The sequence below is a fragment of the Genypterus blacodes genome, unplaced genomic scaffold (assembly GCF_046128005.1).
Source record: "Genypterus blacodes isolate CSIRO-AG114 ecotype Tasmania unplaced genomic scaffold, CSIRO-AGI_Gbla_v1 ptg000082l_1, whole genome shotgun sequence".
NCBI classification, from domain to species: Eukaryota; Metazoa; Chordata; class Actinopteri; order Ophidiiformes; family Ophidiidae; genus Genypterus; species Genypterus blacodes.
In genome coordinates, this window is record NW_027466887.1 from 203114 (window position 1) to 227534 (window position 24421).

Here is a 24421-nt window from a genome sequence, read left to right on the forward strand (position 1 = left end):
GGGGGGGTTAACCATTTATTTCCCATTTAGAAGCACGATAAAGAAGACAACATGGGACACACAGTATAGTGGCGTACACAGTTATCAGCCTGTCCAACACACACACGGACACAAGTGCCCATCTGTCTCCTGTCCTGCCTCCTGAGGGACCACAAGGATCAGGAAAAGAGAAGGGAAATGTTCCTCTGATCCTGCTGCCTACAAGCAAATCTTCAGATGCAGAATGTTGAAAGTGTTTTGATGCGTGTCCCACACATACACACACACACGCATACAGAGAGAGAGAGACAGAGCGTGAGATGCTGGTTGTTCATGATCGCAGGGTGTGTTAGAGACACTCAGAGCTCTCTGGGACAGAAGAAGAAGAAGCAGGGTCAGAGGAATACAAACATCCATATGTATCAAGTTGGCAGGTTGGCACTTGTTCTTCCCCCACTAGATGCTAGAGGGAGACGACAGCATCAACCAACGAGCACATCTGTCCCTTTGTCACCCACAGACCCACATTCCACTCCACCCAACATCAAGTGCTTTTTCATCCATATAAAACATTTTGCCCCGTAAAATCTCAACAAAATAAAGTTTGCTCTTAGTAGATGTCAGGACAAAGATATTAACAAAGTAGGAGTAAAAAAGATCTCACAGTGAACGCTGGGAACAAGAGCTGGATCCCCTTCCCTCCCCCGGAATCAACATGAGACGCTACAAACACACACAAATACAGCAGCTTGAACCGAAGAGAGGTGCGGTGATGTCGGGATCTGGTGAGAAGAATCCAGAAGACTTGCAGTTTCCAAATGATTCCAGGGAGCAGAAGTTAATAGAGGAATACGTGTTTTACCTTTCATTTGATAGGAATCGCGTACTAATCTAAGTTTTCCCAACCAAAAAACAAGGAACATTGTGTCTGTGTTGTCTATGTTTATGGAAATCACAAAGAGCGATCAGATACCTCACCCATTCCCACTGGAATTCTGAAATCATGGAATTCTTTGAAAAACAAGCAAGAACAACAACAACAACACACAAACGGAATGTGATCCTCGTCTTCCGGTGCTGCAGTGACCCCAGAGAGTTTGTTCCAATTCAAACAAAAAGATGGTGCTTTGTTTGTTCCAATGCCACAAAGAAAAAAAGGCAGCAAATCTGGCCTGCGTCTGAACAGACGACACACACACACACACACACGAGCTGGATCAACATTGGTTCAACGGCAAGTGTAGAAAAACAAACTTGGTCACGAGATTATGGATTCAACTTCTTCTTCTTCATGTTCTTCTGAGACAGTGATGTCGTTTTGCATGTCGGTTTCCTGGTGAGGAGCCAGAGTCTGATGGCACTCAGGGAAAGTAAATGGCTTGCGATTGTTTTGGACGACCTCACCCCCCCAAAAATTCATCTCGTCTTCGCACCCATTCTGTACTCATCATCATCATCATCATCATGGCAGCCGGAGAGTCTTCCAGTGCCCAGACAGACAGACAGACACATCTTCTTCTCCTGAATTAATACCAAGGAGTCGGAGGCAACAACCAGAATACGAACACACATCACTGCCACGGCCTGACCATGTGAATGTACCTGCGTGTGTGTGTGTGTGTGTGTGTGTGTGTGTGTGTGTGTGTGTGTGTGTGTGTGTGTGTGTGTGTGTGTGTGTGTGTGTGTGTGTGTGTGTGTGTGTGTGTGTGCGTGATACAAGGGATCATTAAATTGCACATCTAGTGGCAGGTCTTTCTCCTGACTGGGCCGTTCCCCTCCTCTACCACCTCATCTCTCACCTGGACCCTTAAATTACACAGAATTCACACCAGAGAGGAAAAAAACAAAAATCAGCTATTAGGCAGAGTTCCCAAAAGTTCACATTACAGTACTGTTAAGTCTTATTAGACTAAACCAAAGATACAAAAAGGCAGAGAGAAAGAGCTGACACCCAATTACCACCATCTTCAATATCTATATAGGAAAAAGGGTTTGATTAGATATATTAACATCATAATTATTATGATTATTATTCATTATTATTGTCACCATTTTCTTCTGTTTTTGTTCGGGGGGGGGGGTCAAACTGAGCGGGGGAGGGGGGGCTGGGGTTCAGTCACTGGGACGAGGCCTTGGTGGCTATCGTGGAGACACAGTGCTGCTGGAAATTGGGGGACATGGCTGAGTTGCAGCCCAGTCTCTGACGGGCGCCCTTCAGCCCTCCCTCGCCCTCCACGATCCAGGGGCTGCCGCCGGCCTCTTTTCCCAGCATGCCGCAGCAGCCCGGGGCCGGGGGGGCGGCGCTGGTTACCGTGGTGCTCACCGGGCCTTTGGGCTGCTCGCTGGCAGGGGGGAACTCGGGGTTGTTGCTCTGCAGCACCGTGCTGATGTGGTTCAGGAGGTCGTTGAAGAACTCTGGGACGCCCTCGTAACCTGGAGACACAGAGGGAGGACATTTACACAGACACCTGGCAGGGCCGATGATTGCTTTAGCATTGATTACTTCTGTTTTAAATGTTCAACAATGCAGGTAAGATCTGATTGCTTCATGTCCTTATTTGATCACGTCGACCTTTGTCCTCATTCTGAGGTGATTTCATCACGTAACCATAGAGACTGAGACTTGGTGTTTGTTTGTAGCTCACGGTTACACTGAACAAAAGAATGACATCACTCCATCTGTTTCTGCTGGGGCTCACCTGAGACAGAATGATACCTGAGATGGTAAAGCAGCAATATTGCGTCTCCAGGCTCCTCAGACAAGAGGCGGACGCACCTGTGGGTCAGAAGCCGCACCTACCGGGGAATGCATTGATGTCGATGACGGCGTGCTGGCCCGTTTGGTTGTTGATGATCACGTCGATGCCGAACAGGGACACGCCCAGCGACTGACGCAAGGACCTCGACAACTCTCTGATGACGTCGTCGCTGGGCGGCTGAGACACGCCCTCTACATTCTCTCTCTGGGAAGGAGACGCACATTCGTGAAGCGTGTCAGTGTCAAAGCCCGCCACCAGAATCACACCGAATCAACAGTCGGCTCATACCAAATGTGTGCAACACACAGCTCTGCATTTTGGACGTACCGAGGTCAAGTCTGAGGACGACTCTGGCTTGGACACGTTGTGGCTGTTGAAGAAGATGGCCTTCCTGTCTGAAAAGGCAACACAGGCGGTAAAGAGCACTGACTCAGACTGTGGCATCAACGTGCACTTCTCATTTCCGACGCTAGGGGGCAGCAGAGCCCAGCCTCTACCTGCAGCCAGGGCTTTACTACACAATGTGCTCATTTACTCATATACCACCGGAGTCAAGGCCCAGAATCTACACCACATGAGAGAGTGTGTGTGAGTGTGTGTGAGAGTCAGGCATACACACCGAGCAGAAACATGCATGTGTAAATGTGGTGTATAAGCACATTAGGCCTGATAAAAAGATGATTGGTTGTTGTATTTATGAGGCTGTGTGTTCTCTTTTCATGCTTAATGATTAACATGGCGTCTTCCCTTACAGCCTGACAGGAGAGAGCAGAGAGGGAAGGAAGGAAGGAACACGGAAATAAAGTGTGAAGTCCCTGAGCTCGCAGTGTGTGGAGCGCTAATGAAGTGAGAGGCAGATGGACTTTTTCATTCTCAGGCTGCTTGAACAAAACAGCAGGCACCCGATGATGATAATGATGATGATGATGATGGCAGCATATTCCTCTCACGCCACCATCACGGCATATTAAAGCTCTTACTTCGTCTAAATACAGAGCTCCACCTCTCTTTACCTTCCTACCTGTGTGTGTGGACGTAAACACGGTGTGCGGCGCGAGTGTGATGGCTATCGGCACACACACACACAGGTTGACCGTCTGTGCAGACGCAGCGCGCCGCTTTATCCGCCTGACAAGGGCTTCGCTATTCTGCTACTCTGCTCATTGTTCAAAGGCTCAAAGCAACTGACCCTGTTCTCCCTCTCTCCACACACACACACACACACACACACACACACACACACACACACACACACACACACACACACACACACACACACACACACACACACACACACACACACACACACACACACACACACACACACACACACACACACAAAGTAGACTGCTACACCAGCAGAGGTTTGCATGAGGGCCTTTTGCTGTACTGTATGCAAATAGTGGCGAGCTTTGTGTCCAAGGACAGGCGTGCAGTTAGAGGCCGGGCCTGTGTGACGGCGCCGACATATCAGAATACAGAAACACAACACTTCTCTTGTTTAATCTCAACATGGACGCCGTGTCCCAACCGGTGCACAACTGGATTGCACTCTGCTCTGCCCCTTAAAAGGGCGTACAGGTCCAATCACAGGGACTATAAAGAGGTTTTATGAGGCCTTTTATTGGGTAATTTGGAGAAGCCGTGCGTCGGGTACAGTCTGGATGTTAACGGCCCCTGGACTCTCTTTCTGTCTGTCTGTCTGTCTGTCTCTTTCTTTCTCTCGTCTCTCCATCTGTCCCCTCACCTGCCGGTCCAGCGGGGAAGTTCTTGAGCGATGGCCTCTCCACCACGGTGTAGGAGTCGCCCACCACAAACACCTTGTACAGCACGGCGTTGTGGTTGATGAAGCTCTGGATCACACAAGGCGGCTTCACATCCTTCAGGTCCTCCTCGCTGAAGATGATGGCCATCTGTGGACGCCAGGAACGCAACAATGTAAAGGCCGCATGGAACAGGAAGTCATTGTTTCGAGCTTTCTGCGTTTGAAAGCGAGCCCGGTGTAAACCTCGCCCTCGCCACGTGACTGTGCGCCCGGAGGAGAGACGAGTATTTAATCAGATTGGCGCGGCGTTGAATTAGGCTCACGCCTCAGGTAGGGCAGCTTATTGTGCTCTATTGTTTTAAAATGACAAGTATGTCACAGGACAAGTGCGGGTGTGGCTGACCTCTGACCCCCTGTGGCCTCTTACCTCGTGGGAGTTGGTTCCATGAGCCACTCGTGTTTTGCAAACTAACAGGAGAGGAGAGAGAAAAACAAGGCGAGGCTTTAGCGGAGGAGCCGGCGGGTTCACGGGAGCGATGTGTGTGTGTGTGTGTGTGTGTGTGTGTGTGTGTGTGTGTGTGTGTGTGTGTGTGAGGAGGAGCGAAGGTGGAGACACTCACTGAAGGGGAATGTGAGTCCGTGCGTCTTGATCTGCTCCAGCGTATCTGGGCTGCACTCTGAGTTCAGGACCATGAATGGAGGAGAGCAAATCCTCTCATCTAATAAAGAGAGGAGGAAGAGAAGAAGAAGAAAGGAGGGATTAGGTGAGTTTAAGAGGTCCATCACGTCTGCTTTAACACACACACACACACACACACACACACACACACACACACACACACACACACACACACACACACACACACACACACACACACACACACACACACACACACACACACACACACACACACACACACACACACACACACACACACACACACACACACACACAGTTATCTCTCTCTTTCCTACACAACACAAACAATTCAAAATATGTTCTCAATCCTTAACCAAACAGAGTTGGAGGTCACAGATTGGTCTGGGCTCTGTCGTCTCTCAGGTTTTAATGGATCCTGATTTATCTTCCTGTCTGTCGTCTCTAATGTCCCAACTGGAATAACACGCAAGAGAGTTTCTGTTTTAGGGCCGATTTTCCACCAAAGTGCAGCACTTGAGCGCTCTTCCTCCTCTTAAAGCCTACTCAGGGGGGAGAGATGACAGTTACACACACGCCACGGTCCAGGAAGAATCTTTCAGAGAGTCACAGTCGAGTCAAACCAGCTCGAGAAAGTCTGGGCGCTGCAACAACAACAGAACAAAGCGCCTGAACAATGAGCTGAGGACGACTCGGGTCAAGACAAACAAACACTCCGCCTCATTAACAGCTTCTGTGTTTCCTCCTGGTCATTCTACGCGGCGTCCTGCAGCTCCGTCACGTTGGTCTGTATCAGGGCCCCGGCGTGGGTTCATGTTAATGTTCTGGCCTGGGCGATTTCCCCTCGGCGGCGGCGGGTATGCGGGGGTGATAAGGCAGCTGGCCTCAGATATCAGCACAGGAAATCAGTGAGGGGGCCAAAACAAGAGCTGGCAAATTGCTAATGACAAAGGCACAATAGCAACCTGCCGGCCTTTGTGTTTGCGTGGGCCTCAGCACCGGCAGGGCCCTCGCTCCAGCCGCTGCTGAGGTCAGGAGAATCTCATTTGACTACATTAACTCCAGTGCTGAGTGTGGAACTCTGGATGCCCCCCCGCGCCCCACACGCCGCTCTGTCAGCTCTAGCAGCAGAGCAGCCGGCGTAGGTGCGTTGTGCGTACTCAGAATAGATTCATGCTGTGGGCGAGCCGCATCACAAGAACAGCTCTGGAGCTATAAAAACACACGCTGTTGTTTAAGCTGTCGGGCAGGTTCCCGAGGAACTGGGACGACTGGTGAAACTGGGTGCTGCTGTGTTCACAGGGCGGGGAGGAGGGGGGGGAGGGGTGAGCTGGCAGGGTGAATGTTAAGGTCCGCACTCATGACCTCGCCCTCCGCAAGGGCCTGCGTCACTCTGAAGTAAGCACGGCAACAAATAAGTCGGCTGTTTACCCTCAACAAGGACGACACAAACATCCTGATAGCAAGAAGAGTGGGAGTCAAATCTTTCCACGAGGGTGTAAACTGAAGTCCACAGTGACGACAACATTAACCCCTATTTGCTTCAAAAAAATCAAGTCCAATAAATAAAGGAGCCATCTTGGCCCCACATGAAGATGGCGTGAGACAGATCCGTCTCCATTTAAAGCCTATTTTCTGCTATAACAGCATCATTACAGCGTGTCTGCGTGTCTCTCCTCCCGCAGGCAGCCACTCGTCCTGCACGCTTCAACCTTTCCACGGTTCAGTGGGGCCTAATCCGGCGGGGCCGTGGAACCGGCGAGGTCGGGGGGGTGAGGGGGGGCAATGTGACGCCCGGAGGGTTTACCCATCATTCCTCTCTGCGCTAGGCGTCCGACAGTGTGCGCTCATCATGCCCGTGTTGCTTTACCGGGACAAGAATAGCTGCTTAAATGTTCTTCAGAAAACAAATCCTGTGAGGGGAAAATGTGCCCATTACATCACCCGTTCCCAAAGTCTGCCCGGGTTTAAATTTTGTCAAACAAAAACCATCAACGGACCAAAACATTGTCAAACTAAAAAATATCTCAGTCTCCAGGGAGAGAGGTTGGATAAGAGAGCTTTAGGGATTTGCTTGCCTGTGTGTGTGTGTGTGTGTGTGTGTGTGTGTGTGTGTGTGTGTGTGTGTGTGTGTGTGTGTGTGTGTGTGTGTGTGTGCGCGTGTGTGTGTGTGCGTGTGTGTGCGCGTGTGTGTGTGTGTGTCAATCTGTCTAAACACTGCGTGCAGAAAGCAGACCCAGAGGAGCCGACGACAACATTTACGGGCCTCCACAGCGAGATGCTTTTTAAATGTCACAATCCAGTTCCTCTTTTCTTGCTGGTCTGCTTTTATCTGCCGTCTGCTTCCCTGCAGATAAACAAAGCGTTTTTTGGGTGAAGCGGCCCGAAGAAAAGAAATTCCACGGGAGCCAAGATTGCGATCGCGTCTGGGCTGTGGTTTGATCCGTTGCTGTAGGTACAGACGGTAACGGCGATGCTCAGCCTGGGTGAAGTGCAGAGCGGCTCTCTTGTTGCTATTTACGTCTTGTTTCCTGGAGACGCTCAGCATCTTCATCCCTCTGAAGCAAAGCAGCAGAGGTTTCCAATATTTTAAATTAAACTCCAAACACTGAAAGGCCCAGAGAGTAAACCTTTTATTCTCACGTCTCACTCTAAGAGGCTTATGACCCAATTACAATTATGAAGCTTTTATTTGTTTTCTCACTAAAGTAAAGCCAGCAGATCTTCATCCTCTAACGACTCTGACAGAGCTGCAGGTCGGAGCTCTGCACACTCACGCCCGACCTGTTTGAGCCGAACCTGGTACTTGGATGGTGTCAGTGGTCTTACACTCTTTGTCTGTCTCGTGCCGTGTTCCTAATCAAACATTGATGACTTGAATAAACTCTGGGCGTTTGTTGCCGTTCCTGGTGTTTGAGCTGCCGGGGCGCAGAGTGATGCCAGCGCGAGGATTCAACACGAGCCGGTTATACAAATAAACCCGGGCAGAGTTTCTGTTTGGTTCTGAGGAGTATTTATGAGAATTCCTTCATCAGAAAGAGGAAGGAATGGCCTCGCGCTGACGAAGGACGAAGGCCGCCCCTGCTTTATTGAAGACTTGACGACTGTTGCCATCAATAAAAAACAGAGCGACATATCTAAAGTCCGCTATAAACAGAAACCAGCAGATTCCAGCGGGGAACATAAACACCTTGTTCTGGCACGCAGGGGAAACACAAAGTCGTGTTTGACAACACGGAGCTCCAATGAGCGCGGCGATGAATCAAACACCCTCGCGCTTAAAGCTGCTTTACCCTCAACACAACATTAAGAATTCAGGGTTAAATGAGGAAAAGAGAGAGGGAGAAAGAGAGACGGTGAGAGAGAGAGAGAGAGACAGAAGGAGAAAGAAAGACAGAAAAAGAGAGAGAGAGGGAGAGAGAGAGAGAGAGAAAGAGAGAGTTGTTCTAGAAAACGCACAAGCGCACCTCAAGTGCTTCCTTCCATTGAGTACTATTCTGAGCCGCCCGGGCTGTGGACCATACTAGACCCTCTATGGCCTTTAGTGCTGGGTTGCCATGGCAGCTGGAGGCGCTCCAGGGCTCCACAGACTGGACTGATAAGAACGAGGAAGTGGCAGTGCTCGAGAGCGAAAGGTAGACTTTCCACGCTCCGACTTCACTGGCCGGATAAAGTTGAGCATTTATCAGTCGACACACACACACACACACACACACACACACACACACACACACACACACACACACACACACACACACACACACACACACACACACACACACACACACACACACACACACACACACACACACACACACACACACACACACACACACACACACACACACACACACACACACACACACACACACACACACACACACACACGCTCCACTCACGGGGGTGTGCTGTGGGATTAGAAAGGTTTACACTTCACGCTTATGTCCAAACTAAGACCAACTGCCAGAGAAGTTTGGAATGCAGGCTTAAGTGAGGAGAGAGAGCAAAGACTCTCAATAATGGAAGCAGAAAGAATGAGCGCTGAAAAAAAAAAAGAAGCTTCCTATAAATGTAATGAGTGAGCCATCTTCCTCTTCAAACCACAGGGAGGGGGAGGGGGAGAGAGAGGGAGAGAGAGAGATCCAGCTTAATCTCTCCGGCTCTTTATTATATAACCGTCATCATGTCTGTTTGGATAAAAAGACGTCTTCTTCTTGCGTTTCTATTTTAAGACAGGACTGAGACCGCTGACATGCCTCTGATCCAGTCGCTCGCAGACTCACAGACGCTCGCTGAGGTCATACTTATAGGGTCTGTGTTCCCCTCCATGTATGGGGGTAAAGCAGTGACTGAGCCACAGGTGTGTTTACAGTGTGTGCGTGTGTGATGGGAATGTGCTCCTGTCGCTAACATCCTGTGATCAATCCCTTCCACTGCGCCGCCGCTGCCAGGGCTGACAGACTTTGTCCGCTGAGGCGTCGGAGGGGGCAAGGTGACTCCCTGACAGATTCTGATCCTTCACTGAGAAAGAGCCAAGTTCAAGCTGGGTTCAGACTGGGGAGGAGGAGGAGGGGGGATGAGGGGTGGAAATGAGATTCTGTCACGTGGAGGGGGGAGAGGAGGAATTATGATATTAGTCTCGCACACAGCCAGGCGAGAATGAAACATCTGTTCGGAAGTAGCGAGTAACATCATTCAAGCCAGAGGCGACGTCGAGCGCTGTTGTTTGTTAAGCCACGTGTCGCCCCGAGGAAGTGCAGAGGAAAGACAGAGCTCCTGCTGCTGATGCTAGCACGGCATCGTCCTCGCCTCTCCGCCTCACTCATACTCTGACGTTCCTGCAGCAGTTTGTCCCTTTTGCTGTGTTAGAACGTCTCTTACACGCTTTACCCCAATCAGCTTACCCTGCATGCAACTCTCTATCCGGTGGATGAGCTGGTAAGACTTGCAGCGGTCCAGCAGAGTGCGGATGGCTGGGAGGGGGTCCAGGACAATGGTCTCAGGGTGGGCGTCAATGTAGTCCTGAAACACACACACACACACACACACGTGTACCGATGCATATTAGGAATGTTAAACAAACATATTGAAGTAGACAAACAAACACTGAGGCCATTGGTGACTCAGAAAATCAAAAGCAAGCAAACAACAAAGACAACATGGGGTCTCTCTCTCTCTCTCTCTCTCTCTCTCTCATAATGATCCCACATAACCCGAGGTGCCCATAGTCCTTAATAAGTACAACAAATGCCTCCTGTGTGTGTGTGTTTGTGTGTGTGGGTGTGGGTGTGTGTGTTAGAGTGTGAGATGTACAGTATGCCAGCGGGTCTGTGCAGGTTACGTCACCGCATCTCTGCACGGCCCGGCTGTCAGGTCAGCGTGAGGTTTGAGCTTTTACATTACATGCGCTGCCCTCTTCCTCTCCTGTCTGCTCTCCTCCTCCTCGCCACATTTCTAGGCTCTGCTCCGTGCCTTTTTTTTTTCTCCCCCGGCCAACTTCTCCTTTCAAGCGATTTGTACTGACTCATGGACTCTGTCTGCCCTGCGCTCTGTACAAACAGCCTGCCTCTCTCGCCGCAGCTCCACAGTCTGACCCGTTTGCGTGAAATGAAACACACACGTCAGACGGCACAATGGAAAAAAAATGCCTACTTGTGCGATGGCTGTTAATCCACACACACACACACAGGCTGACGTATACAGAGTGTAAACAAACACCTTTTTTTCCCTCCACGCAGTTCAGAGGTCGGCAGGTTCCGCACGCTTCATGTTTATTTATTTTTATTTCTCATTGCAGATTTATATGAGAAACCCGAGTTGAGGGTCGCAGGGATCACTCAGAGCTCTCACACACATGGAGTCAAAGAATATTACCCCCTAAAAACATGCAGACCCGCTAACAATCATCATGACTCAATCTCCACTAATCTCCCAGCAACAAAGCACAAATCACGCAAACGATATTGGACCTGCGTCTGCTGTGAACGAGGCTCACACTCGCAGGCCATGAATCACCGCTAGCTTGTCCCAGACAGACGTTTTGTTTTAAATAGAGCCATTTTAGAGAGGAAAGCTTATTTCATCCAGGACACGGAGAATGAGGTTATTTATATAGAATCCCAGCAGTGACACTAATGTGTAAATACGTTCTGAAGGCCAAGCCGAGTGTAATCGCGGATGAACGCTTTCGCTCAGGTAAGCAGACGAAAGTTACAAGTGGACTGAAGCGCTGACGCCCCGGGAGATGACGCTCGGCTCCTCTGCACGCCTGGCAGGGAAGTTCGCGAGGAGGTGGACACGGGTTAGGTTCTGAACCGATACCGGGGCTTCTTAAGTATTTAATTATGAATCCAAACATTTGTAACGGTTATAAATGAGGTCGTGAGTGAGCACAGCGGACTGTGAGGACATTTGGGGGTTTAATCAGGACACACTGCAGGGGCTGCAATTCCCAGGTGACCTTGAGTGCCTTGGGATTCCATAAAAGGAGCTGATGGAAGTGGCTGATTTGTGCGGCCCCCCCTGTTATCACCGTGACCCTGACGCGATTAAGAAAAACGGATGGAGCGGGGGACATTTACAGGTCAACCAAAGTGCTGCGAGCTGCGACATTAAGAGGCCATTAAGGCAACCCACGTCACCGCCACTGCGTCTGCCCTGGAAGTCTAGAAAGCATACAGGATGGACGCCTTTGTGCAGCGAGACATTGGGTGTCTGGGGGGGGAAAAGCTGGCTGCAGTCTGGGAACAAACTGGCCTCTGTTTGGTTCCTATATCTGGAGCCTGTGGATGGACGGAGAGTTAAACTGATGACCAGTGGCGAGTTGGCCCCCCTCTTACAAAAAGATGCCAGATGCCTTTCAAAGGGAAGTCTATGACTGACTGTGGTGGAAATCCGTGGCTGTGAGCCATCTGGCTGTGCCGCGTTGTATTTCATGGTGACAAAAGCTATAAACTTAATGGAATGCAGGTGGCAGGTATGATAGCCAATCAAAACAGCGCAGTTCCGGAAACCGTGGCTGCAAGCGCACAATATATTTGAGAACATTAGGTTAGGCAGCTTCATTCACATTAAAGCCGTTAAGACGTCTGGCAGGTGTGTCGTGCTATCAGGTATGCAAACTGGCACAGACCGAACGGGATTATAAATTATTGGAACATCTGCGCCTTCGGGATGAATCCGTGTGCTGTGATAGTTAAAACATATTTCTGTGCCGCTACACGTACGCCTGAACTGCAACAACACCTCCTCAGAGAAACCGAGCTAGACTACGTGATAGACTTCCTGTTTCTTTGCCTCGATGACAAGCAAGGCTGACGTCTGCACCACATGTTTCACACAACAGAAACAAGTTCAGATTCCTTTGCAGCTTCCTGTTTCCAGTAAAAAGAGGGATGATGGGAATTTCACTGGTGTCAACGGCATAACCCTACTGGCTTCAGATGGGGAGGGGCTTCTCCTGTACGCCTGCCTGTCTGTCACACCAGACCACAGCATCATTCACGGTGGGCTGAGACAAAAGTCGCCAAGTGTTAATATTGACTGAGATTTACTGTTCAAACTAATTGTTCTGCCCTAACATCCTGTTTGTCCTCTATAATTGAGCAGTCGGGGAACATGCTGACAGGATTGCGTGATGCTGATCACGATTGCACCTCCTCTGAGTCACACAGAGAGAGAATAGAGAGAGAATAGAGAGAGAGAGAGAGAGAGAGAGAGAGAGATGTGGTAGAATGAAATTATAGCACATAATTACTATCTACTGGATCTGAAAAAACTGAAAACACACAAACACTCAGGAACAAACTGTGACTTGTGCACACTGTGTGATGTGACAGACAGATTAACACTTACCCACTCTGTGTTTCAGGCTTTTCATTCCAGTAAGAACAAACTCAAGCTCTCTACTCATCTCTACTCTCTATCACAATCCAAATATTGATAGATAGTTACGAATGTCCATAACACATAAAGTCTGTATCTGTCTCATTGTTCCTCTTTCAAACAAAGCTGCACATTTACAATAGTAACGCTCATTTCCTGTTACGGTGCTGTTGTGTGTTTATGTTCTCGTTTTGAGTCACTGCCCAGCCTTTATGTCAGCAGAGCTGTATTTAAGATACTAAGTGATGTATATCCTCCTGTATGCTGACAGCTGGATATACCATGATCGAATACCTTTCATGTACGACACAAATTCCAACTGTGTTCCCGTCCCACAGGTCTATAACATGTCGGAACCCTGAGTGTGCTGATGAAGATGCGTACCTGTACTCTCTGCACCAGCAGCACGGCCTGAGAATCATTCTGGTCCGCCTCCAGGATGAGGTCAGTGAGTTTGTGGATGATGACGTCCAGGGGACCCTGCTCCTCCAGAGGCTGGCTCAGGTTCAGCTAAGGAGGCAAGACAAGCCAGGAGGTCAAAGGTTAAGAGTGCAAGCCGGGCCATTCTAAACTGGGGGTATTTATTGACTGCATGACAGATGGATACACATCAATCATCCACCAGGAGGAAAGCAGGTTGTTTTCCTTAAAAACACATCGCTGTTATCAAACTCAACTAATAGATCATTCAAATCTGACAGAATCAAAATGTTGCCATGTAATATGATCTATTACCGGGTCATGTTTGAGATGTTTTACACATGAATGATGAATGAACTGTTAATGAGTGAGAGTAGGTGATGTCAAATAAGGCTCCAGCAGTGGGGGAGTGAAAAGAATACCAAGTCATACACGACGGGTCAAAGAGCTCTGTAAGGAAACTTGAGCGTGACGGGCTCACCCACCCACACACACACTCACACACACCTAACAATTTAGAAGATTAGTAAAGAGAGAGAGAAATTAGAGACAGCTTTAGGAGCCTGATGGTCCGTCTACTGTTGTGAATATGGAACGTTTGATCCAGCAGCGGTGTTTGTTAAAGTTCTGGTTGAAGGCGTGGACATTTGGATCAGCTTGCGTCAGTGTGCGTTCCCGTAAAGAGGGGCGGAAGGTGGGAAGTGTTGATTTAAGTGAATGAAACCCATAAACGACTCACGAACACACTGGCTGTTACACAATGCAGCCAACTCCCACGCCTGTGTAATCAGCAAATGGTGATGGGCAGATCATTACAGACAAAGGAGGATTCAGGAGCACCTGTGCTAACAGGGCACAGTCGGGCCAGGACACGGCCAGACGGCACGCAAACCGAGAGCAAACACACCTTTGTCACACAGGTGTGGATCAATGCGGACGGTGTAAAACTGTACAGGGTTTCGGTCGGCTAAGGGCTGGTCGGAGTGGTGGCTAGCATTATCTGGTTAATGATTGTGTGACGTGTGAGGGATGGATGACTAAGTAGCGTACCCTTGGCCCTGCCCTGAGAAGGCGATGCTGTTAATCTGTCAAATATCATTGATTTAGATATCAATGCAGCGGAGGGAACACAATGTTCATCTGTAGTTTAGTCCAGACTCAAAATCACTGACACATTCTTTTGATAAAGGTATGCTTAATGTTTACACACGCACGGATACACACACACACACACACACACACACACACACCCTGCACTGTTCTGTGTCAAATGTATTCCCAGAAGACCTCATTATGACATTTTTCACTCATTCCTCTTTAAGGCTTGTTAAGTCTCATTTTCTTCCCCTGCTAGTAGAAACATGCCACACAGCTCAATGGAAACATGCCATAGCGTGCTGAAAAATGTATACATCTCTAAACTAGCGACGATAACAGGGCCCGCTGACTTTGAAAGAGTTCGGCTCGGCTTCCACAGAGATAGATAGCAGAAAATGTATTTATGTGTAATTTGTAAATGGCCTCAGAGCGATCACGCTTGAACGCCTGCCTGCGTTTCCTCGACTCAACAGGCAGAATCAGATCAGATCACCCTGGCATGATGGGATGAACTAGAACAGAAAGTACCGTGTTAAAATATTAATGTAGGAGGAATCTTCCTTGGAGGGTTAGAATAACACCATCACGGCTCTGCTGACTCCACGGCTCCAGCAGGCCAGCTGGGTTTTCGGGAAGGCGCGTGTTGGAAAGATCTTGATGGAAGACGGAGATGAGAGCATATGGCAGGTGGAGATACCGCACGCTGCGTCATTTTGTTTTAATAGCACAGTGTTGATAGGTCAACAATCGTAAAATCCATGTTCACTAATGAATAAGCTACCAATGGGCCAATATTGTAATAAAAGACGTGAGTTATAGCTGCTTGTCGGGAGAGAAGGGACTCGTCTGTGCTGCCCTGCTTTTGATCCCTCGCCAAGGCTCCGCCCACAGCCTGGCCCCTCCGCAAAAAAACAGACTCTACATTGCGGGGTCAGCACCCACCAGCGGAGACGCATCACAGAGGATGTAGCGCTCTAATCCCCATGTGCATAGATGAAATATGAGTGACCCCGCTTTAGAACTCGGACAAAAATGCAGCAGTGAGGTCACGGATGTCCTGCTAAATGCTAAAAGCAGAAATGTCGATGTGCAGTTGACGTATTTGTGATTCCCTTGAGCTCGGCATTCTAGCGGTGGGCCCTGACAGTGATGGACAACATAGAACACACACACTGAACGCTGGAGGAGCAGGTGGGTCAAGAGCAACATACTTTGGGCTTTCATGTGGTTTCATGGTGGCTTTGACAGCACCCAAGGGACGTCTGGAGAGTGGGCACAGGACACAGACTGACTGTATGTGCACCTCACATCAAGGTACAACTGTGGCTCAGAGCGGTGGACACAGAACAGAAGTTGCTCTCGGCCCGTCTGCCTGATGAGGTTTTGCTGCTGCACCCAGCTGATCTCATCTCATCTCACCTGGCCGTTCTTTAGCTCTCAGGTTAGCCTCACAGCGTCTGGGCAGGGCGCAGACAGGCACATGATGAATGATTTAGCTGGGATCCCATGTGGCAGTTGAAGCCCTGTTGTAAAGAGGACAGACCGTACACGCATCTGTGGCCCGGTGCCACAAAGGGGCGTGAAGAGGACGTTTAATAAAGGGAGGGAGAGAAAGGTGAGCAGAAAAAAAAGGAACACAGCAGAACCTGTATGGTTGGTGAAACTGGAAGCTCAATAAACTGATAGGCTTCACCTCATCATCACAGAGGAGGAAGAAGACGCGGCTCGCAGCTGACTGTGTTGTGCTCTGGAAGAAATGTCACGAGGCGACTGCCTTTCATATGTCACAATGTAGACTGAGCACCATATTAGGGCAACTATTACTTCATCTGTGATTGAAGTCCAGTGACTTGGCTGGTGGTTTCTTAAGACCCTTGTTATCTGTGTGACTAAAATGGGAACAGGAAAGAAGGGGACGCAGTAGAGAATAGAGTACAAAGTGTCCTGAAGCCTGAGAAAGAAGCAGACGGCCACCGCTTCTATCCGGAACTCAAAAGGGAGAATGGTTGTCATGGTGCACATTGTTGCTTTGCAGCGGTCATTTGTGATTTTCTGCCTGAGCTTTTCCACATAAAGCAGCTGTCTTTGGAAACATTAACCAAGAAATATCATCAAGCCACCATTCCTTTTCTATTGGCCTCCACAAATTCAATATGTGGCTTAGACACAATACCATACCGGAAATGAACTTTAAATTCTCCAGCACTTATCGTATAATAAAAACAGTAACTCAATAACTTTCCTTTGACAGCCCTCACAAACGATGGCCATTTGCTGTAATGGGTTCCTCCCCTCCGAGAACAAATACTGATCTGCTGGAGGCCAAGCCTGGTAAATTAATCTCATCAGCGCCGCGATACAGACAGGCTAATGTACGGAGTGCTGGGAGGAGGACGACTCCCTGGAGCTCCGGGCTATAGGCTCAGTATTGATCAACTGGCGAAACATTGCTGGGAGAAAAGAGAGAAAAGAGGAAGGAGTGAGGGGGATAATGGAGAGAAGAAAGTGAAGAGTAGAGTGTAGAAGCTTAAGGATCAATGACATAAAATACAACAGGAGAATCTGCCTTCTGTCCTTCTGTCCCTCCATCAGGCCAGATGGTTCCACATCATATATATATATTCCCACACTACAAATGGAAATTTAGCAGGAGCTCCCTGGGGTTGGCAGATTTATCAAAGATCTGCGAGTTCACAGGGTGATGTACAACCATAGCCACTGGCAAGTCTGCCGAGGTCCAGGAATTTCATCATGGAAAAAATATGAAGATATCCGATGTCGTCTAAACCTTTTGATTCAGACGTTACCAACATTTAATACCGAGCGGACAAATGTGCGGATTTAAAAACGCAATAAATCAAAGCATTAACTCCGTAGCATTAAGCAAGACTTTGTCCTCGACAGAGAAAAGGCCAGGATTAGATTGATGTATCCTTGGACATCCGAGGTTGAGTTATCGCCGCTATCACCAACTCTGTCAGACCAAGGACGGAGACGAGCGGAGTGAGAGAGAGAGAGCGAGCGATATCTGGGACATAATCTTCGTATATTCAACTCCAGCCGCTTGCAGAAGGTTAAACGGACTTGATATTCAGATAGCAGGGACACAACATAACTCAATACTATAAAAACAAATGTGTCGCCAAATTGCAAATGAACACGGGTGAGGGTCGCTGAGCTGATGATCTCAATGGCGGCCATCAACTTTGACCGACTGGTGGTGCTGGGCGTGTCTCCGGCTGTCCCACTCTCAGGTGTGAACTCCAGAACTCTGAATCCAACTTTCACAACTAGCTACAAAAGAAAGACAGAGGGTTTATGCTGATTTATATGAGAAAAAGCCAGCGGACAAAAGGAGCATGTGAGCCCGTGGGTACACCAGGCCGAGGATCTGCTGTTTCCCAGGAGGGCCTGAATGTGCAGTGGGAAACAAAGGCCTGCTTGCTTTGGGACTATTCCCAGGACAGGGTTCTGAGGGGGAAAAAAATAACCTCAAAGCCAGAGCGAAAGAGAACCCCCAAGAAGACAAGGAACAGCTTTAAAAACAGCTCTGAGTGAGAGACGGAGAGAAAGACCCGGAGAGAACGGCCCCCGATTACCTCCACAAAGGCCCAGAGCACTTTGATAAGCGGTCTTCACCGTTTCACTCAAGAATTAGTAACAACTGTCCCTAATTTATATGCTATATGAGTAATATAAGTCAGCAGAACACACCGTGCATAAACAATGTTCCAAAAAGACTTGAAGGCCTTGATTTACCTAAATGCAAGATGGCAGCACTCCTTCCCCACAGGCATTGTTTTTGGCATGTTTGTAGTAAAGTACACCAACCTAGTAATCTATTAAGCTACAGCTGCTTTGATTTAACTGAGGTTTAAGGCCCAAAAAATGAATTACCAATGGTGTAGGAGGAAATCTATCAGAAACACATGCGCCACTTTCATTACAGCGTATATACAGCAACTTTGTTTTTGGCAGGACATATTTAATGATGCAAATACTTTAGGATTTACTGTCTTTTACTGTGACATCCCAGGATTGTACTGGAGTCCAGCTTTCATCTAGAGCTGCACAGAGTCATTCATGTTTCAGCCAAACACACACAGAGAACAAGAGCAGAAGAGAGAGAGAGAGAGAGAGCGCGAGAATAGATAGCCACTGTCGACAGTGGATTCCTTTGAGGTAGAACAAAGTTAGCGGGGTTGGTGTCAGGTGTTGAAATATCGGTGCTGGGATGTCTTGCATCATAGCTGAAGACTCAACACGGCCCTGCTATAATTGGTGATGCTTACACACCGGGCGCAGCACAGAGCCTGTGAATCAACCACATGAGATGTGGAAGACACAAACAGCGAGTGGTTTACAGCAGAATCCCTGTGAAACATCTACGTAGGTGGTTTAACTCCCGCTGAAGGCACCGCCATGAAACAGAAACAATTAGCCGTTCCGCCTCTCAGCAAGGACATACAACCTATAATTTCAAACTACATAGTTAAAAGACTGCTATGATTACAATGTGGCTCGCAACAATGGGAGTGAGTGGAAAGAGAATGGTCTTTGGACAGAATAACAATTGCAGTCCACATACCTGAACAACTTCTATTCCTCTTTTCCTGTAAAGGAGACAAACAAAAAAGACAAAAACAGTCATTAATTCATCAATCACAAAAAGCATCTTCAATCATTTAAAATCAAATTGTGTGATGAGGTAAAGACAGTTACTGCACATGCATCGCACCAAAGACATAAGGAGGAGCAAGTATGATGTAATGTCTGTGAGGCATGAGAGGAAGTCAGAGGAGAGATTTCACTCCTTCACAATGTGTTGAGTTCCTTTTAGTGTCAAACAGATGTCACAATATTCCTTATCAGGACAGGAATCACACTGAATTTCATCAAATCTGACACATTGAGTAACATGTTTCGGAACAAAGACATGAAGCATAAAAGATGAACCTAAATTAGTCAATCAATTTGTGACTGTGGTACCAGACTTCACTTCAGGACGCCATTTTTTCAGAGACGGCTTTGGGGAAAGCATGGTTGCCTGGCAACCTGCAAACCCCACAAGAATCACATCCACCTGATCCAGCATGGCACATTACTACAACTCAGTCTGCTAGAGGCGCCTGGACAGATCTGATCTCAGAGCACAGAAGTCTTCAGGTAACACACCAATAAGATCATGTTTTTGTTTTTTAAAGTTACTTCTAAGTTCCAGAGACGCTTTTCTGGAAACCTGTCAGATGCACAGTATGTGTCAGACATGCAAGGACGTGCCGTTTCCACTTCACACATACACCACTGTGAAGCTGGCCTATTCCTCCAGAGAGAGAGAGAGAGAGAGACAGAGAGAGAGTGAACTGAGGTCACACCACTGTGGAATAAAGGGCATGTTGCGCAATTCTGGCTTGCAAAGTCTCCCTTCCAGTTATATTCTTCCATTAAAGTTAAAAAGAAGCAGTTCTGTACGGCCTAAACAGCACATCTTCCTGGCTGAGGCATTTTACGCTGAGTGCAAAACCAGTCAGGCCCCAGCACTCGGCCTGTCCCAGTTCCTTTGAGGGTACAGTCCCATGGTAACAGCGGCACAGCCATTCACCGCTTCACAACAATGTGGATATTTAATACTGCAGCTGGCGCGTTTCATGTGGTGTGAATGGGCCGCCGGTTTGGTCCAATCTCGGATACGGAGATCGTCTGCTATCGCACATTGTTGTACAGTCGACAGCGCGAAAGGAAGGAAGAGAGTAACCTGACAGAGAAGCTCGACACTCAAGAACACAGAGGTGTAACGGCAAACAACGCCGTTTTTATTGTACCATTACATAGACGGACAAGTATCGCGTATCCATCAACTCTACAACCTCGGCCTGTGTAACGCTCAACAGTATGCGAGCAATCCTGGTAAAGTTTGCATGTGGGTGTATTTCAGATTGTGTTGACCTGTAGAACCAGAAAAGATTGCAGGGAGTGTGACTATTTGCTTTAGTGACACATCAAGATATGTTAATGGTTGACCTAAAACGATAGGACCGGGTTACGTAACGTCACGTGCTGGGCGGCGACAATTAGTAAATACATCTCAAATCTATTAAATTAGTTATTTAAATGTTGAAAGATTAGAAAGAGAATATTTCCAGAGTTTCGAATGATCACAGTTTCCCTGTCAATGCATTCAGTCTCATCATTGGATAATGGAAAAAAGACCAGAAAAAGATCAACCCAAACATGCAGCAAAGGGAGCTCAAGAGTGGAACCAAATCAGGCCTTTTGTGTGAAGAATTGACAATATGGTCATTGTATTCGATGACATTCAGGGCTGAGCTGGAACTCTTTTCCCACATCAGCCATGTACGAGTCAGCAGGGAGTCTTTAAGTCGCCGTGCAGGCTTGTGTGACACAAACCTTAAAGACCCAAGTGGCTCTAAAGCATCATGTTTGCCTCTGACCCGCAGGAATCTCCCAACCAGCAGCTGTATGAGACAGGAAAGACTCGGGACTGAAGCTCTCACAATGTCAGCTGCATGCCCCATTATGAGTCTGTGGAAAACCTGATCGGTCACTATGAGTGTACGATACGTTTACAATTCAACACACACACACACACACACACACACACACACACACACACACACACACACACACACACACACACACACACACACACACACACACACACACACACACACACACACACACACACACACACACACACACACACACACACACACACACACACAGCAACACAGCAACACAGCAACACAAAACAGATGAAGTCTAAATATGGAAGCCAAACATAAAAAGGTGATGCTACTTCCATTTTCTTTCTTCCTCTTGAGGACGACTTTTGTTTTCTACTGTGTAGCAGGATAGAGGAAACTCATCGGGGGGAAAAGAGAAGTAGAAGAGTAGGTTTCATGGCTGGGTTCATGTCAGGGTAAAAGCTCATAATCACACATTTACTCCCTTTATGATGAGGCGGGGCCTTTGGGTGGAGGAAGGTTGCTTAAAGGTTTGTCAACGAGATTAAAATGTTTGGAGGATTACGCTGTTGTAATCTGTACTATTGTAATCGGGTTGTTTTCTGAGGCAACAACCTTCGGGGAGGTGAAATTCCTTCAAAACGGACACCTGACTGACAAGCCACACCGACAACACACACACACACGCTCATTCAGTGTATCAGTACAATACAGTCTTATATAACAGTGCCGAGAACTATGACCGCAACAATTACCATTAAGTTGTATCAACACATCTCGGGCACAATGTCAACAAATACCCAACATATTCAGGTTCACAAAGGGAGGATTTATAGAGAGGGTGTATGTTGGAGTGTACCTGTGCATATTACAGCTCAGATCAAAAGCTCAAGGCTGTAAAATGTCAATTCCTCTGTATTTCTTTTATACATTTGTGTCTTCAGTGCCTCTTTCCCTACAGGCAGCGGGTAAGCAGAGGGTCGGTGTCACAGCTTTGGAGCTCTTGAAGCTTTTGTAAATCAGTGATGGGAGCGTTCACGTCTCCTAAACACACCGTCTGCTGAGGAAATCCGTGGCCCACTTTGCAGCACATTATATAACATTTGACTCTGCTGAAGGTGGATAAGCTACAACATGGAAAGATAAAACATTGAGAGATAACTGTCTCTCTGAACGCCAAACAAATCTATGTTTGGTCTCATTAACACTTTTTAGAACCACAAACAACATAAGCCAGGGCTGGAGATAAGATGACATTAATACTGAAGACCAGTTAGTTTGAAACGGGCAGATTGTCACGACGTTCAGCGGTTGCATTCATCCAAAACGTGCAGGTTGACACTTCAGAACTCTTTTGGCCTCTTGCCCTGTCAGATGTTGTACCTTCGGCCTCTATCAACAGCTCGACTTAACACATTCCCTGCTCCCGTCTTGTTCTTACCATCATGTCTCAACAAGCATTAACTCAAGACATAACAAACAAAACAAAACACGCTTGGCACTGATGAAGGGCTCCAGTTTGCTTCACAATACCGCAGAGGGAAAACAAGGCACAGCCACCAGAGGCCTCATCAATTCCGCTTGTGCGAAAGAATCACAAACGCCACACAGGCATGAAAGGGAAGGCGACAAGTGAACGAGGGTGTATAAACAGCAAAGTGTTCCCTTATAGAAGATCTATGGTGATAATTAGTCAACGTGTCAGACAGAAATATAGTTTGTACAAGCGCTTCACATTTACAGTGACGTGTTGATGAATGGTTTCAGATGTGGACCCGATTTGTGAATTCACAGTATGCAGGGTTTTAAATCACATCAGAGTGGCTTTGTTGTCGTGCATGTAAAGCGGTGTTGAGGTATCTGAAACCAGCTGAAATTGACAGATATTCAAATGGAGTCAATGTCTAAGTGGCATCCAACATCAGCTGTGGGTGACACCTGTTAAGCCTGGACCGGAGATGTTGAAATTGTGGTTGGAATGCTGCTAAAACACCTACATCCAACTCAAAGCACTGCAAACATTGTGGACAAGATGTATTTACTGCCACCTGCAAGTCACCACCACCAAGTCACATAACAACACCAACATGTTCACTACATACCTGCACAAATCAGCAAAGGCCTGAAAATGGAGCTTCTTCATCTTCTTCTCGCTGAGCCAGTATCCGACTCTCCGGCCTTTCAGGAAGGTCTGCATGTCCGCGGTGCTCCTGGTTCTCCTCTACGGCTCAATGATGGGGGGGGACCGACCGATGATCTGGCTCGACCTGGACCTGGACCAAAAAGCAGCGCAGCAGCCTCCCCAGCAGCCTGGAAGTTCAACAAACGGCTTTATAATACGAGGAGGTAAACTCAAAGTCAGCTTTCCTACAAGTCCTGCCTCCTCGTCACACACACACACGCACAGACACACAAACACTCCCCCGTGGTTTATTACCCAACTACCCCAACCAAATACCTACGCCAATATGCATCACCCTCCTCACGAATGGGGCTGCTAACGTCGGCGCTAACTGGCTAGCAGCGGAGTGACATTCTGCAAAGCTAACCGATGGCATGCAATTAGGCAGCGTAAGCTAGCTCGCTAACAAGGCTGCCCGATATGTGAACTACGAGGGCGCGTTCCACACTAGACGTCAAACGTGTAGCGTAGCAGTAGCGAAGTAGCGGCTAGTTAGCGGAAATAGAAAAACGGGAGGAAACAAGTGAGTTAACTACGTGTAAAGCTGGAGGCGCACGGCTGCGGTGAGCTAACTAACCTGGGCAGTTGTAGCAGTTCCCCCTCTTGAAGCTGCGTGTTCCTCCACGGAAACTAGCTCGTACGGTTTCCCATTCCTGTCCGACCGGTGGAGGGAGAGGCGAAGTTCCCAAGGCAGGTGACAGATGACAGGCGCAGCTGGACTCACGCTGAGATGTTCCCGGTGTGTTTTGTCACTCAGTGAGAGCTGGACTGAGTGACTGCACACACCCAGGATCCAGGAGGCTGTTGGTGCCTTCAGGGGCCGCTCGTAAACACAACACCCTTTAGTGTTTTTCTAGCCCGGAAAGCAACCTGACCAGAATGACCAACTGGGTTTTTGGTCGTAAGTAATTGTGGAAATATGCAGGACTTATTTATTGGTGGCTGCGTTCTTCTGTTAAAACACACGGTGCGAGGCGTGGGGGTACACGGTAGAGAAGATAGTATGGGCAGAGACGCGAAAGCCCGCATTAACGTTCATGCTGCACTCTCCATGTTGCTGTAAATGCACACAAAATGAATGCAGGTGTTTGGAATGGCACGTTCACCACCATGTTAGCCCGTTCAGATTGAATTACTGAATTGGGATTTTTCCGACCGCTCATGAACGCTACTGGGAACTCGACTCACTTC

At 48.1% G+C, this 24421-nt stretch overlaps 1 protein-coding gene across 2 annotated transcripts; it reads right to left on the reverse strand.

Moving 5' to 3' along the window:
* Window positions 1–2: 2 nt before the first annotated feature.
* LOC143007085 (inositol-tetrakisphosphate 1-kinase-like) lies at window positions 3–24023 on the reverse strand. Of its 2 annotated transcripts, none has more exons than XM_076158478.1 (11): window positions 23808–24023; window positions 23151–23358; window positions 19152–19176; window positions 13430–13555; window positions 10066–10183; window positions 5124–5222; window positions 4931–4971; window positions 4486–4651; window positions 3027–3133; window positions 2780–2942; window positions 3–2412 (listed from the first exon to the last, which is right to left on the reverse strand). In XM_076158478.1, the coding sequence occupies exons 2-11, from the start codon at window positions 23243–23245 to the stop codon at window positions 2096–2098; spliced, it is 1257 nt and encodes a 418-aa protein (XP_076014593.1). In that variant the 5' UTR covers window positions 23246–23358; window positions 23808–24023; the 3' UTR covers window positions 3–2095. The 2 variants fall into 2 exon arrangements, with proteins under 2 accessions (XP_076014593.1, XP_076014594.1); XM_076158479.1 differs by having other exon boundaries at window positions 3066–3133; window positions 23808–24022.
* Window positions 24024–24421: the final 398 nt, after the last annotated feature.

Coding starts and splice junctions, on each gene's coding strand:
- LOC143007085 (XM_076158478.1), bottom strand. CDS start 23,245: ATGCAGACCTTCCTGAAAGGCCGGAGAGTCGGATACTGGCTCAGCGAG. Junction 5,223..10,065: donor GATAGAGAGTTGCATGCAGG/GTAAGCTGATTG, acceptor TCTCTTTATTAG/ATGAGAGGATTTGCTCTCCT. Junction 4,652..4,930: donor ATGGAACCAACTCCCACGAG/GTAAGAGGCCAC, acceptor TGGCGTCCACAG/ATGGCCATCATCTTCAGCGA.